General features: G+C 41.4%; 2 protein-coding genes across 3 annotated transcripts in view; one reads left to right on the forward strand and one right to left on the reverse strand.

Moving 5' to 3' along the window:
* Positions 1–13,977, reverse strand: part of GTF2F2 (general transcription factor IIF subunit 2) — a 92,166-nt gene that overhangs the window by 57,173 nt on the left and 21,016 nt on the right. The window lies entirely within an intron of this gene.
* On the forward strand, positions 1,666–2,439 carry KCTD4 (potassium channel tetramerization domain containing 4). The gene has a single exon (XM_009960811.2). It carries the CDS (start codon positions 1,666–1,668, stop codon positions 2,437–2,439), a length of 774 nt encoding a protein of 257 aa, XP_009959113.1.

The following is a 13,977-nucleotide window of genomic DNA, read 5'->3' on the forward strand; positions in this document are numbered from 1 at the left end:
TTGAAATATCTTTGACTGAAGTTATGCTAAACATATCAATGGCAGGAAAGAGTTAAAATTAAAACCATGACTAATTCCTGATAAATGGAATCTAATAAATAGTATCTGCTTAATAGATCAGATACAGCAGCAGAAAAATTTAGCTTATCAGTGCTAGGGATACCCTGGCAAGGAGAATAGGGAATAAAAATGAAGTGCATTTATTTCTACTACAGGCAGTTATCAATTAATAAAATAGTGATGACTCTACAGTATCGATAAACAGCCTTAGAGACAGTGGGAGCACTAAGAATAAATCATTTAGAAATAAAGCACAAGAATTTACAGAAGACTAATCTGACTTTTCACCACTAATCAGGCAAAGCAGGAGACATCTACCTGTAAAGTGAAAAATACATCTTGAAAAAGATGGGACCTCCTCTCCAGGTCCAGCCCAAGGTAAGCGTTCGCTCCCGCCCGTGCTGGGGAATGCATGCTGTGGCTCCCGCCTGCTCCCCAAGGAAACGCACACAGAGATGTGTGGAGGAGAGCTTTCCCTTTCTTGCTCCAAGCTGCGAATGTTTAAAGGGGAAACCTTTTTCCAAAAGGCAACCGAGAGCGAGCCTCACAGCACAGATTCATGGAGAGAAGACAGCCATTCGATTCAAGCGTGCTCTGCTGATGTTTCCCCCCTCCCTGCACCCAAGTGTTGCTAAGCTATAATGTTATGTGATGTTCAAAGCCATCCGTAGGCACACTAACCCTTTGTTCTGCAGGGCAGCGGAGTTGTTTCTATTGAGAAAGAACAAACTGATGCTAGATAGCCTCAGTGACTTAAAAAACATCACCAATATAAACAGTAAATCTCCTCCCTAAAACCATTTTTATCTATGGCACAGAGAAAGGCAAAAAGCGAAACCTAATCAGGCTGCAGTTCTTGTGTCGGTGTGGATACTCTCAACAACTGCGAATGGAAGATTTCACCACAAACTTAAGAGTCAGACCAACAAGTCCTCAGCATCACTTCCATAGTATCTCCTTGAAAACATCTTACCACTGTGCACGTGTCCAGTAAATGAGGAATACGTATGTGCACGCACTCCATAAAGGACACCCCTCTTGTACAGACAGGGACACCTTTCCTTTCAGTGTCGTCCTGCTGAACGCATCAGGTACTGTAATCAGCACCAAAAAAATGTGAAAAGACACTTTATGAAAATTAAAATCCTTGAAACATAAATGAAGCTATCTGTTTAACACCATAAGCACTAAACATGATTTGGCCAGCTGATACTACAAATACATCTTAAAGTATTAAACATAGGGTGTCCTTTAGAATAGTAGTATGCATTTCTGTGGATAACACCCAGAATTATGTAAACTTCTTAGACTTAAAAGGAAAGAAAGAGACAAACAGTTGTTATACCCTTCTTCCCTTATACAGTTAAATGCAAATTCTCCTTTACAGTCATATTCCTGCTCTCTCCCCGCATACACAGCTGATACGCCACCTACTGCAAACCCGAGCTGACAGTCGGAGCAATGCTAGCAGCATTTCCATTCCAACATCGTGCCGGAGCTGAATAAAGGTGCTTTTTTTAAAAAAAAAAACAAACCAAAAACCACCAACTCTGCAATTTGACAAGAACAAAGCAAGATAGCTGGCTTTTCATCCTAGCTTCAATAATGGAGAAAAAAATAAACAGAAGAGAAAATGAATGTGAAGAAAAACACAGCAACTCTGAAGGCTCCGAGCAAGACAAGGACTATAAAACGTCTCTGATTACTCTGAATGTTGGTGGCTATCTATATATCACACAAAAGCAGACACTAACCAAATATCCAGATTCTTTTCTGGAAGGGATCATAAACGGAAAAATAATGTGCCCATTCGATGCAGACGGTCATTACTTCATAGACAGAGATGGACTTCTTTTCAGACACATTCTCAACTTCTTACGAAATGGAGAACTTCTTCTCCCAGAAGGGTTTCGAGAAAATCAACTTTTGGCACAAGAAGCAGATTTTTTCCAGCTTAAGGTACTCTCGGATGCAGTGAAATCAAGGTGGGAAAAGGAACAGCTAGCATGTCGAGAGACTACTTTCCTGGAAATAACTGACAGCCACGACCGTTCACAAGGACTTAGAATCTTTTGTAATGCTCCTGATTTCATTGCAAAAATAAAATCCAGAATTGTACTAGTGTCCAAAAGCAGGCTGGACGGATTTCCAGAGGAGTTTTCTGTATCTTCAAATATTATTCAATTCAAGTACTTCATAAAGTCTGAAAACGGTACACGACTGGTACTGAAGGAGGACAACACCTTTGTCTGCACCCTGGAAACTCTTAAGTTTGAGGCTATAATGATGGCTTTAAAATGTGGATTTAGACTGCTGACCAGTCTGGATTGTTCAAAAGGGTCAATTGTCCACAGTGATGCACTTCATTTTATCAAGTAATCACAAAGGCAGAGGAAACAAGCATGCAGCCAGTAAACCTCGACCTGCAGCCTCCTGGCATCACAAATAATGTATCTAACTAGCCTTGTACCACAGAGCTCGGCTGCTAATCAATTGATGTGAGCTAATGGTATGTAAATCTCATAATGACATCCATCTCTGGCTTACTTAAGCTAAATGACAAATTTATGCCTGAATTTAACAAAAATTATCTGCTAAACATTGTAAACACAAATTGAATGCTTTATGCTACTTGTAATATATGTTTTCTCAATGCTGTCTTTCAACCAGAGAGTCTAGCTGAATTTTTGTGTACTTGTATGACTAACATGCATACACCTAACTGCTCTGCTGAACAGCAGTGAGAGCATTTTCATATAATAAGCAGGCTTAAAATATGTTTTGCTTATAACAAATTCAGAATGGATTTTAACTGGAATAAATGGTTTTGAATGTTCGCTAGTGTTCATGCTAATCTATTGCACTGAATTTGCAAAAAACAAGATTGCAAGAGGGTTTAAAATTAATCAACTTGGTTTTAAAGTTATATTATTTCTCAACTCACTTAAAATGTATAGCTGTATTACTACATCAATAATAATTGCCAAAAACATGTAAACCAACCAAATAATGCTGGGGGGATTAGTTCTATTATGGGAAATGAGTTGAAATCTGCACAGAACGTTAAATCTTCTAATTATATACAGACATCAAATGGCTAACAGAAATATTTGACATAAAGTTTCATGGAACAGGTTTCCAGTAATGACACCCTACAATGCTAAAGTCACTATTCCCTACCAAACATTTGTACTCAGGAGGACTGGGAATTAACAGAGCCCTTGCTTTGCACAATGGCTTACTAAAAGCAACTAGTACTACCAGTTTTGAACAGACCACCTGCTGGTATTTAAGATGCATCACTCTAAGATACAAATACCTTCCTCCTCCTCACCTCCACTATTTATCAAATCTTTTTGTCTATACGTTAAGCAAGTTTTAATAGCTTCTATGGAACAACTGTAACTAATTTAACCACAAGCATTACAAACCAGTCACTCCGCAAAGTGGACTGAAAAATCACCACAAAAGTCAAAATGAAACTGTACTAAATTTAAACTTTGTCCATCATTGAACCCAACCACTACTCACAGCTCATATGAATCCCAAATTCAAGTCAAATTCTATTAAAGAAAGAAAAAACCAACGAAGTAGTTCCTCAACTTTCCCAAAACATCAATTTATAGAAAAGAAATACTATGAATATCAACAAAATGCAGTACAATCCATAACAGAAGTGATAACCAATGAAAACAACTAACACAAGACAGGCTGAGAACAGTTTTCTTTTGGAGTTTAGAGGGAACAAATCCACCCGTAGTAGTAGTGACTGGAAATGCAAATGCAAGGTCCACTTATCTTTCAACATGAAACTTTCTTTCACTTGTAACATACAATAAGCATTGTTAACCTTGCCAGAGATGAATTAAGAGAGGGAGTCTCCATTTCCAGACCAGGCAGCAGTGACTGAAACATATTCCAATATAATTTTATCAAATGGGGAAATCCGACCTCTCCAGAATACTCCATCAGAACAAACCCACTGTCTAGAAACGACGAACTTTTCTATCCAGTCCCCACGTTACAGACTTATAGATCACAAAAGATGTGGTTCTAAGTAGAACTTTTCCAAACTGAACTGTTTAAAAATCTGATCGCTCTACATTTCAGACATATAAGCTGAAGTATTGTTCATGTATCCCAAAACTTCTGTGAGTTTGCCCACACGCATCAACTAGCTACAAACAAAAGATATATAGTAAAATACAATTCTTTACACACACCATCACTGTGTGCCATCTCCCCTCCTTCCCCCCCCCCCAAGTTATTTTCAAATTGATATCTTCAAAAAAATCCTCTTAACACTTATCTTGTACATACAAGAATCTGTGGGACTTCTGTGAAAGTAAATGTGAAAGATTCCCTAAAGAAATCCAAAATGCTGCTGATCTTCTAAGACAAGAAATAGAAACACCATCACACAGAACAATTACATGAAAAGCCCTTTGTGGACACAATTCTCAACATGAGCAAGAAAAAGTGACAAGACAATCTAAAAAAGCTCCATAACCAATCTACCAGTTTTAAAGTAGTATGCTCTCAGTGCTGTCAAATACAGAGCCTGCATAAGCACAGTCTGGAGGAGGCTGTTGCTCCTAGGATGTCAAATCATCCATTTTCACTTAAACACTTTTAGTTGTAACCTTCACTTGTAATGGATCTTTGACTGAGATTTAAAATGTCACAGCAGTTGAAAAGAAAAAAGAAAAATAGCAAAAATCAATTTTGATCTCAAATAACTAATAGATGTTAATTAAAATACACTGCAGTTGCTTGCCTTTTAGTTAGGCTCTTAGAATGCCCAACATCAAGAAAATGTTAGCATTTCAGTATCAGAAAGCAGTACCAGTTTTTCATCATAGTATGACTTCACTCACAAAAAAACAGTACAGAATTTGATGGTTCTGCATTTACTATAGAAAATACTTTCAGAATATTAGCTATTCACAAGCTGGTAATCACAGGTAAAATTCAAACCACCTGAAATACCTTCTAAGAATAGTCCATAGCTATTTGTAAAAGGTTTACTGGAAAGCTTTTATTTACCAGGCCTTTGTTTCAGAGTACCTGCTTCCCTCTTAACCTATATAAAAGAAGCAGCACTTCAAAATCCTTTAAGCGAAAAATGTACACCTCTAATCATTAGTAAAAATAAATTTGTGTTCTTTTCTTTTTTTTTTTAATTTAAAACTCAGTGATTCATTACATTAAGCGCTTTTCACTGCATTTTTTTTTTTATTTCTGCTAATAAATAATACGGAGTAAATAATACTGACATCTGTGGCATACATGTAAAGTCATCTGCTGTAACACCAACTTCTATCTTGTCAGTTTTTTCCTATTTTCACGAGCACTCATGCATTTCTACAAGTGTCAGGGTTTGAAATTTTTACATGCCATCTCTGATCGAAGTCACGTCACTCAGCTGTTTGATTCACATAGCAGAAATAGAAGGAAGATGAGGTGACAAAATCATTCTCTTCCCTGCTTACATTGAACAAATTCACAACTACATTGAATCACATCACACCAGTTACAATCAAGATGCTTCAAATTAGTTATAAACCTGAATAATTTTTCAAACCAGGGTGGGGGAGTGATTGCTTTAGTATATGAACAAAATGACCATGTAAAACTTCCATACTGTGCATAATGTTTCCTTTTTACTCCATAAACATATTCAATATAACATAAATATATTTTGCATAGGTTCAGTCACTCAGGTAGATGCTTGTGTTCCACCATTGTAGGCTGTGCCAGAAAAGGTACCAAGTTATACATCAGTTACCTTTTCTGTCTTTTCTTTAAGGTTGGAAGTTGCGTATTTAATACTACTATGACAATGAGAAAGCTGCAAAATCATGTGCTTAAGTCAGAAATACTAACAGTTGTTCTAAAAACATTACTTTGAATATGATGTGCATGCAAAGTATTTCTATTCATCTTTCTCTCATTAAGAGTTGGACCACAATGAATTTATTGGAACAGTCCTACAAGTATCAGGAACTGCAATTTCCGTAATTTCTCTGAGGATCTTCAATTGCTCACTTAGAAGTAAAAACAAACCTCATCCCCCTTCCCCAAGGAGGACAGCTAACGTGCCCCCCCACAGGTCAGCTCCTCTTGCCTCCCTGCCCATGTTCTCGAGTGAGAAAAAGGGCCACCAAGCAGACAATTCTGAAGGGACATGGGGAGCTGAAGGCATGACTGACACCCATACACTAAAAAAAAAAAATAAAATAAAAAAAAAAAATCCCTGCCCCTGTGAGTTCCCCAAATGACTGCTCATGAAAGAGCAGTGCCAAATTGACCAAAATAGCAATTGTATTCCTTCATCCTACACTTGTATGCCCATCTTTTCCACTGGTGAAGAAGCCAATGTCTCTTCTATCACGCTTGGCAGGACACTGGCATATTTCATAGAATCTCAGGGTTGGAAGGGACTTTAAAGATCATCCAGTTCCAACGTCCCTGCCCATGGGCAGGGACACCTTCCACCAGACCAGGTTGCTCAAAGCCCCATCCAGCCTGGCCTTGAACACTGCCAGGGAGGGGGCAGCCACAGCTCCTCTGGGCAATCTGTGCCAGCGTCTCATCAACCTCACAGTAAAGAGCTTCCTAATATCTAATGCAAATCCACCCTCTTTCAGTTTGAAATCATTACCCCTTGTCCTATTACTACACTCATAGTGTATATATATTAATATCTATATATTAATATAGATATTAAACACGATAAAGAGTCCCTCCCCACCTGGGGCAGGTTCACCCGCCCTGATCTAAAATCTAGGGCTTGCTAAAGGCCCCTTAACTATCAGGTTTTTCGGGAGACCAGACAAAGCACACACAGATGGGACTTTCTGGCCATTGGAAACCTGATCACCGTGTTAATACCTTGTCTTCTCCTGCTAGCGTACACTTATTAGAAATGACCACAGGCCAGACTCGACTTGGATACACACGGGGCCCTGCCGGAGAGCCGACTGGAATCGGTCCTCCTCAGAGCAGTGGGTCTGCAGTCGGGGGCTCTCCCCTTGGGTCGGATGCCACCTGAGGAAACTTTCCGGGGTTGAGCGCCTTTATTTACCTTCCATCTTTGGTGAGTTAATAAGTCTGGATATATCCTTGAGTAAGCCCTTGCCCTTTTGGGTGAGTGATTATAGTTCCTCGGTACCATACCCTTGAGTGAGAGATTTTCCCCCTTTCGTGGGTGAATGAGCACACAGTTTGGATTGTTTTCCTAAAAGGCCTGTTTAAATAATTTAGAAATTCTTAAGACAGCTGTGTAGTGGTGTATTCCCAACTGACATTCGAACCTTACTTTTGTCTATCGGAGTATTATCTAACTTTGGTCGGAGTAAGTCCTCATTTTTGAGCAGCTGCTCTGTCTGTTTGCGAGTGCCTCTGCCTGATATCTGTGCCTGCAGTTTGCTCAGGTCTGTAGGGGTGTTTGAGTGATTGCTCTACCTGTTGTGTGGGTGCCTCTGTGACACCATCTTACATGCAGGCCCCCGTTAAGCACTGGAAGGCCACTATAAGCTCTCCCCAGAGCCTCCTCTTCTCCAGGCTGAACAACCCCAGCTCTCTCAGCCTGTCCTCACAGGGAAGGTGCTCCAGCCCCTGATCATCTTTGTGGCCCTCCTCTGAACCCACTTGAGCAGGTCCACATCTTTCTTACTCTGGGGGCCCCAGAGCTGGACGCATTACTCTAAGTGGGGTCTCACCAGAGCAGAGGGGCAGAATCACCTCCCTCAGCCTGCTGGCCATGTTTTTTTTGATGCAGCCCAGGATGTGACTTGCTTTCTGGGCTGCGAGCACACATGGCTGTCTCATATTCAGTTTTTCATCCACCAGCACCCCCAAGTCCTTCTCTGCAGGGCTGTTCCCAATCCACTCATCCCGCAGCCTATATCTGTGCTTGGGATTGCCCCAGCCCAGATGTAGGACCTTGCACTTGGCCTTGTTCTACTTCATAGATCATAGCCCTGCAGGCACACACACGTCTCTAACTCCTCTTGTTTATTCCCCATGCTACATGTGTTTGCATAGCGGCATTTAAGTCAGGCCCCCGATGGAGCTGACTTACTGGCCAGAATCCCTTTGTGCTGCTTTTCAGGAGCTCTCCTGCCGACCCATGAACCCTCTTCAGGCTCTGGGCATCTATTGCCAGCACTGGCATCAAACTGGTAGGAGTGGAATGGACCGAGGTTCCCCTCTCCTGGCATCTTTAGTCTAAAGCCCTCTTCACCAGCTTGGCAAGCCTATAACCAAAGATGCTTTTCCCCTTCCCTGACAGACGGACCCCATCAGCCCCCAGTAGACCAGGTTTCTCAATGCCAAATCCCGTGGTCTAAGTATCTGAATCCCTGGCTGTGGCACCAGTTCCATAACCAACTGTTGACTGGTTCCACAGCCAGGCACCATAGTTATCACCTATTTGTTTTTTTCCTACATAAGGACAAAACATAAAGAGTGGCTGCACTATGTCAGACTAATGCCTATCCAGCCCAGTGTCCCCTGGTGCCTGTGAACTGTTTCCATCCCCTGATCCTTCACATCTCTGGGCAGAACCCCCATTTTTGATCCTTTGACCCTCACATCCTTCCCCTTATCTTGTCTTCCTCACACATCATACAACTACTTTTCATTTTTCTTTCATCATACACTTCCCTTTCACCAAGAAGGCTGTGGGGCTTTGTTAGGGTTGGGCAGCAGCCTGACTCAAGAGGAGAAATCAGTAAAGACAGTGGTCAAAAGCAGATGCCTAGGAAAGAATAAAAGAACCAGGAAAAAACATACACGATGATACTCCCTTCACATATTCCCTCAGTCTCCAGCCACTTACTGCCCAATGACTTCTAGAGGTAGATCACAGAACCATAGAATGGTTTGGAAGGGACCTTAAAGATCATCCAGTTCCAACCCCCCTGCCATGGGCAGGGACACCTACCACCAGACCAGGTTGCTCAAAGCCCCATCCAACCTGGCCCTGAACACTTCCAGGAAGGGGCAGCCACAGCTTCTCTGGGCAACCTGTGCCAGTGCCTCACCACCCTCACAGTAAAGAACTCCTTCCTAATACCTAAATCTCCCCTCTTTCAGTTTGAAACCATTACCCCTCCTCCTATCACCATGCTCCCTGATCAAGAGTCCCTCCCCACCTTTCCTGTAGGCCCCCTTTAAGCACTGGAAGGCCACTATAAGGTCTCCCCAGAGCCTTCTCTTCTCCAGGCTGAACAACCCCAACTCTCTCAGCCTGTCCTCATGGGAGAGGTGCTCCAGCCCCTTGATCATCCTCATGGCCCTCCTCTGGGCCTGCTGGAGCAGGTTTGTATCTTTCAGTGCTGGAGGCCTCAGAGCTGGACAGATGCGGTTTCTCAGAGGTAGCCTTGATGTTATGAAACGCACAGGCTGTGAAACAAGGTCAAATTACAGCCCCAGCTCCACACCTTCAGTACCTGCTCACCCACTGACCAGTGGTTCACAGCATCATAATTGCACTATTGACATTTTCAAAAACTCATGTCTTATTTTTAATTGCCGTTTTGCATTCACAACTAATACAACTGAGTAAGTGACAATCAGTCACTTCTTTTCTACAGTAGGTAATATTTCTCTAGATCCTAAAGGGGTAAAAAATTACATCATCATTTGCAGCAATCAGTGGCATTGTTATTTTCACCTCTTAAAGCATTACAAGGTTTCCATCCAATAAGATGAGAACAGCTTAAGAAAATTATCTTTCTCCTTCTCTCCCCATCAGTATACAAGCAGAGTAAGGGCAGGCAGCAAATACTACAATTTAATAACAGCAGTGGCTCATCCATTAATTTATTTGGGTAGAAGAGTCATATTGCCCTAATTCTGTTGACTAATGAGTCAGGATTGGGGATGAAGGGGACAAGTTAACTTGGGTTTATGACAAAATAAATATTACCTCCTTAGGCTAGAATTATTTAATCTTTGCTAGATAACTACTGCCTAACCCTAATTTTGTCTCCTGTCCTGCAACACACAGCAGAAATTCTCAGATGGACATCAAAGTCTGGAAAGATAGGCTTGCGTAATTTACTAGGTTGAAACAAAAGTAATCAATAAGGCACGACAAATTTAAGAACAGAAAATTATGGTTTTTAATTACTTTTGAAATAGACATTCTGTAAGTCCTATTACCAGTACATCACACAGAATACTGTCTCAAAACACTGCCTCTATAAATCATCACCATCATTCACAATAAAATGCCAGAGAATAAGAAGCGTGGCAAGGAATAGGGAAAGTAGGAGGGAGATGTATGGTGACACCTGAGGGATGCGGATGAGCAAGCACTCAGTAAAAGAAAGCGCAGTTGCCTTTCTGAAAAGAAATTGCATAATATCCTGTAGAACTAGACAGTTGATTTCTTTTCCTAAAAATGTGCGTAGTAGGAGTACCACACACAGCTAAAGCAACAGTCTCCCAAAAAGCTGTTTCTATCTGCACTGGTAACAGTTTAACATCGTTGCCATTATCATTTAACACCATGTTTGTTCATTTTAAGCTTCAGAAAATAATACTGTTCTGCTGCTTCGGAAACCAAAACAGTGACAAAACTGGTACAATAATTATAGCTGTAAATAGCAGCTACTCATTTAAAACCCTGTTAGAGCATGACGACATCCAAGTTCAACATGTTAAGGTTTCAAAACCAAGTGGTTAGAAGATGACTGTTAAAAATCAAGCCATTCTGAAGGTCTGTAAACTTCTCCTGATAATGCTAAAAATGACTACAGTATTGCCTTGTTCACTGGTGGTGTGACTTTAGGGGACATAACCTCGGTTTATAGAGAGTTCATTAATCCCATCACCTTTCTGGACATTAAAGGAGGATTCCACTAGTTCCATCCCACACATTATTTCAGTTACCTGAAAAACTAGATTTCTGTGCTTTTCCAGTATATATCTTTTTCTGCCTTTGACACAACCCCACCCCAAGCTTTCAACAGCAGCTTTGTTCCAGTTATGGGAAGTCTGGCCAAAATGAGGTGGCAGGTTTTCTCGCTCACATCTCCAGGAGAGGAGATTGAACGTCCTGTGTAAGGCGATGGCACTACATCAGCTGCAGGAGTACACCAAAGAGATGAGAATTCAGATTTAAAAGCCCAATGCTGCTTGCTAGGGAAATGCCCCAGGAAGATGAGGATCCAAGGGGCTGGCTAGAGCTGTGGGCCTGATGCTCAGGGAAGCTTGCCATGCTGGAATCCCCGAGCAGCAAGGATGGGGAGGGAGCAGCGTGGTGAGAGAGCCTACAACACCTGAGTACGAGGAGAGGAAGAGGAGTGCCAAGGGACTCCATGTCAGTGACCATCACGTGGGGGCCTTCAGTTTATGGAGAAGGCACAGATGCCAACACACTGCAACACTGAGGCTGTACAACATAAGTAACGTCCAACTATCCTGAACTTATTAAATTAAAATAAAATAAAAAATAAAATAAACTTCTCTTTGGCTGTTCATATATCAGGTTTCAGAAAGGCAATTTTCTTTTTTGCAGCAGAAGTCAGAGGAATGGAGAGATTCATTTTTTTAAAAAAGTGTTAATAGAAAACCTTGAGCTACAAATCTACGGCTGTAGCTCCACAGAAAGCTGCTTGTTATCTCAAAGGAGGTTCTTGATTTTGCACCATAGTGAACAGATGAAGAAAAAAAAAGAACAGGTCAGAGGTGGGTACAGACTCTCTCAATTAGGAAGAAAAAATTAAGCAAACAAACTAGCAATGAACCAGCTAAGCATCAAAAAATATAAACAAAACAAGTAACTGTAACACCAAACCCAGTCATTTATTGCCTCTCTACTACTTAAATAAAGCCTTTGGCAAGTATTAGGGATAAAGCAGTACATTTTCTCAATGCTGAAACTGGTAATCTCCAAGGAGACAAATTAAAGGTCCTGCAAGTCAGGCTGATAAGAATCGGCTAAACAGAGAAAAAGGTACTGTCAGGGTAGGAGTCTTATCAATACTACCTTTATTTAAGGCCTGCACCATGGCCACATCTGGTGGTATTCCATCACATTTTCTAAAATGAACAGCAAATCATGTTCCAACAGGGCAGGCTATTTTATGCCTTCTCACATGATAATCCAAGTCCACCTCTGTAAGACTTCTCTGCCATGCACAGATGATGATTTTAGGGTTTGCCCACAAAGTACAGTGCAGAAATCCCTAAGACAACCTGCATGAGTAAGGCAATATGCCGTAGCACAGCTACACACTGTTCCTGCTCCTGTGTCACCAGAGCTGTTGGCACGATGCTGGGGCTGGAAAAGCCTTATAGCCCAGCAAGAGCACCAAATGAGCTCTGCTAGACTGTTTCCAGAGTCAAGCATACAGAAAGCTCAGGCCCTACTGTGCTGCAGCCTCCAGTGCTCTTGCAGCTGCAGTTAGTAAAAGCAGAGGTAAATGACTACACACAACCGTAGAAGAGCTGCTCTTGCCTTTGCCTTCACTGCCTTCCTCCTCAAAAGTTACTTCCATGGTTAAAAGGAAGAAATTTCAACTATCCATGATGCAAGCTGTGCAACAACAGTACAGAACTGAGAAGAAGGAAAAGAGAAACCAACCAAAACAAAACCGGACAAAGAACCCCAAACAGAGCCCCAGCGCACCAGTAATGGGTCAGGCTAAGGGTTTGCTTTGCTTAGGCTCCATCTAAGTGGCCAAAAGAGGATATCCATGAAGAAGCCTAAGGACAGAGCACCCATGCATGATCCTCCTACTGGGTATGCATCCCAGTGTCCACCAGGCTTTTGTGGCTTGGGGTCTCTTAAATCAGATGTCCTCTGAATCTTAGTACCCCCTTTGGTGGATTTTCTTTCACATATCTCTTTGGTCTCCTCTAAGGTCACGTAAGCCTTTAGCAAATACCACCTTCATATCACATCTTCTGCCAAGGAACTCAATAGCTCAATTACATTCTGAGTGCAGAACTACCTCTTTTTATTTACTCTGAAACCACCTCCTGCTACCTTTACATCTGCTACACGCCACTCTTGTACTGGCCAAGGCAGCCGGCATTTGATCTCCCTCTGCCCCTTTGATCCATCATTCAAGGCTCTAATTTGCAATACTGCAAAGGTCTGAATGCATTAAATGTGACTGTGCTGGTAGGCGGGTGAACTGCAATAATCAGCAAAATCCCTCACAGAAGACAAACACAATTTGCAGAGTCACAATCTGCAATGCCAGGCACAGCTGAAATTCCTCAGATTTCTCAAGAGTCAGAAGGGAAGACCAAGAACTCAGATACGAACCAAAAGCATGCTTTTGTTTAGTGCAACACTTCGACAGGCTGGATGTGGACATTGACGAACGACAGAACAGCCTTGTGGGATTAACTCCCACTGTTTTATATCGGGTTCTGTTCTCAGGATAGAGACTGGATGACCATAAATACATCAGTGCTGCTCAGGCAAACATAAATGTTGGAATATTCATCAGTATACTAAAATAAACATCCAAATCTTCAGGACGCTAAAGCCATTTATGCAAGGTCTCAAAAAATTTAACTCCAGTTAGTGTTGACCTACCCTAAATCCATATCTTTTTTGCTGTTCTACTGGTATGTTCTACTGGTATAACCAGTATGATAGACTTTGACTACATATACCTTAAAGTAGGATTTGTTGCTTCTTCGTGTGTTTTAACAGCAACAAATGGACTCTCATTACTGATTATGGCTCCTGGAAAACTTCTTGGAAGCTTGTATTTTAAGTTTTGTTGCATTTATCTGCGAACAAAACCAGTTATATTTCCAAGACAAAACCTGCTTCTGTGGCATGTTATGGCAGATTCCGTAACTAAGTTATCTTCAACACTGAGTTTTGAGTTAGTATTTAAACTAAGAATTACTGTTTTATTCCTCCTGATGATCACTTTT

The sequence above is a fragment of the Leptosomus discolor genome, chromosome 1, assembly GCF_034619465.1.
Source record: "Leptosomus discolor isolate bLepDis1 chromosome 1, bLepDis1.hap2, whole genome shotgun sequence".
Taxonomy (NCBI): Eukaryota; Metazoa; Chordata; class Aves; order Leptosomiformes; family Leptosomidae; genus Leptosomus; species Leptosomus discolor.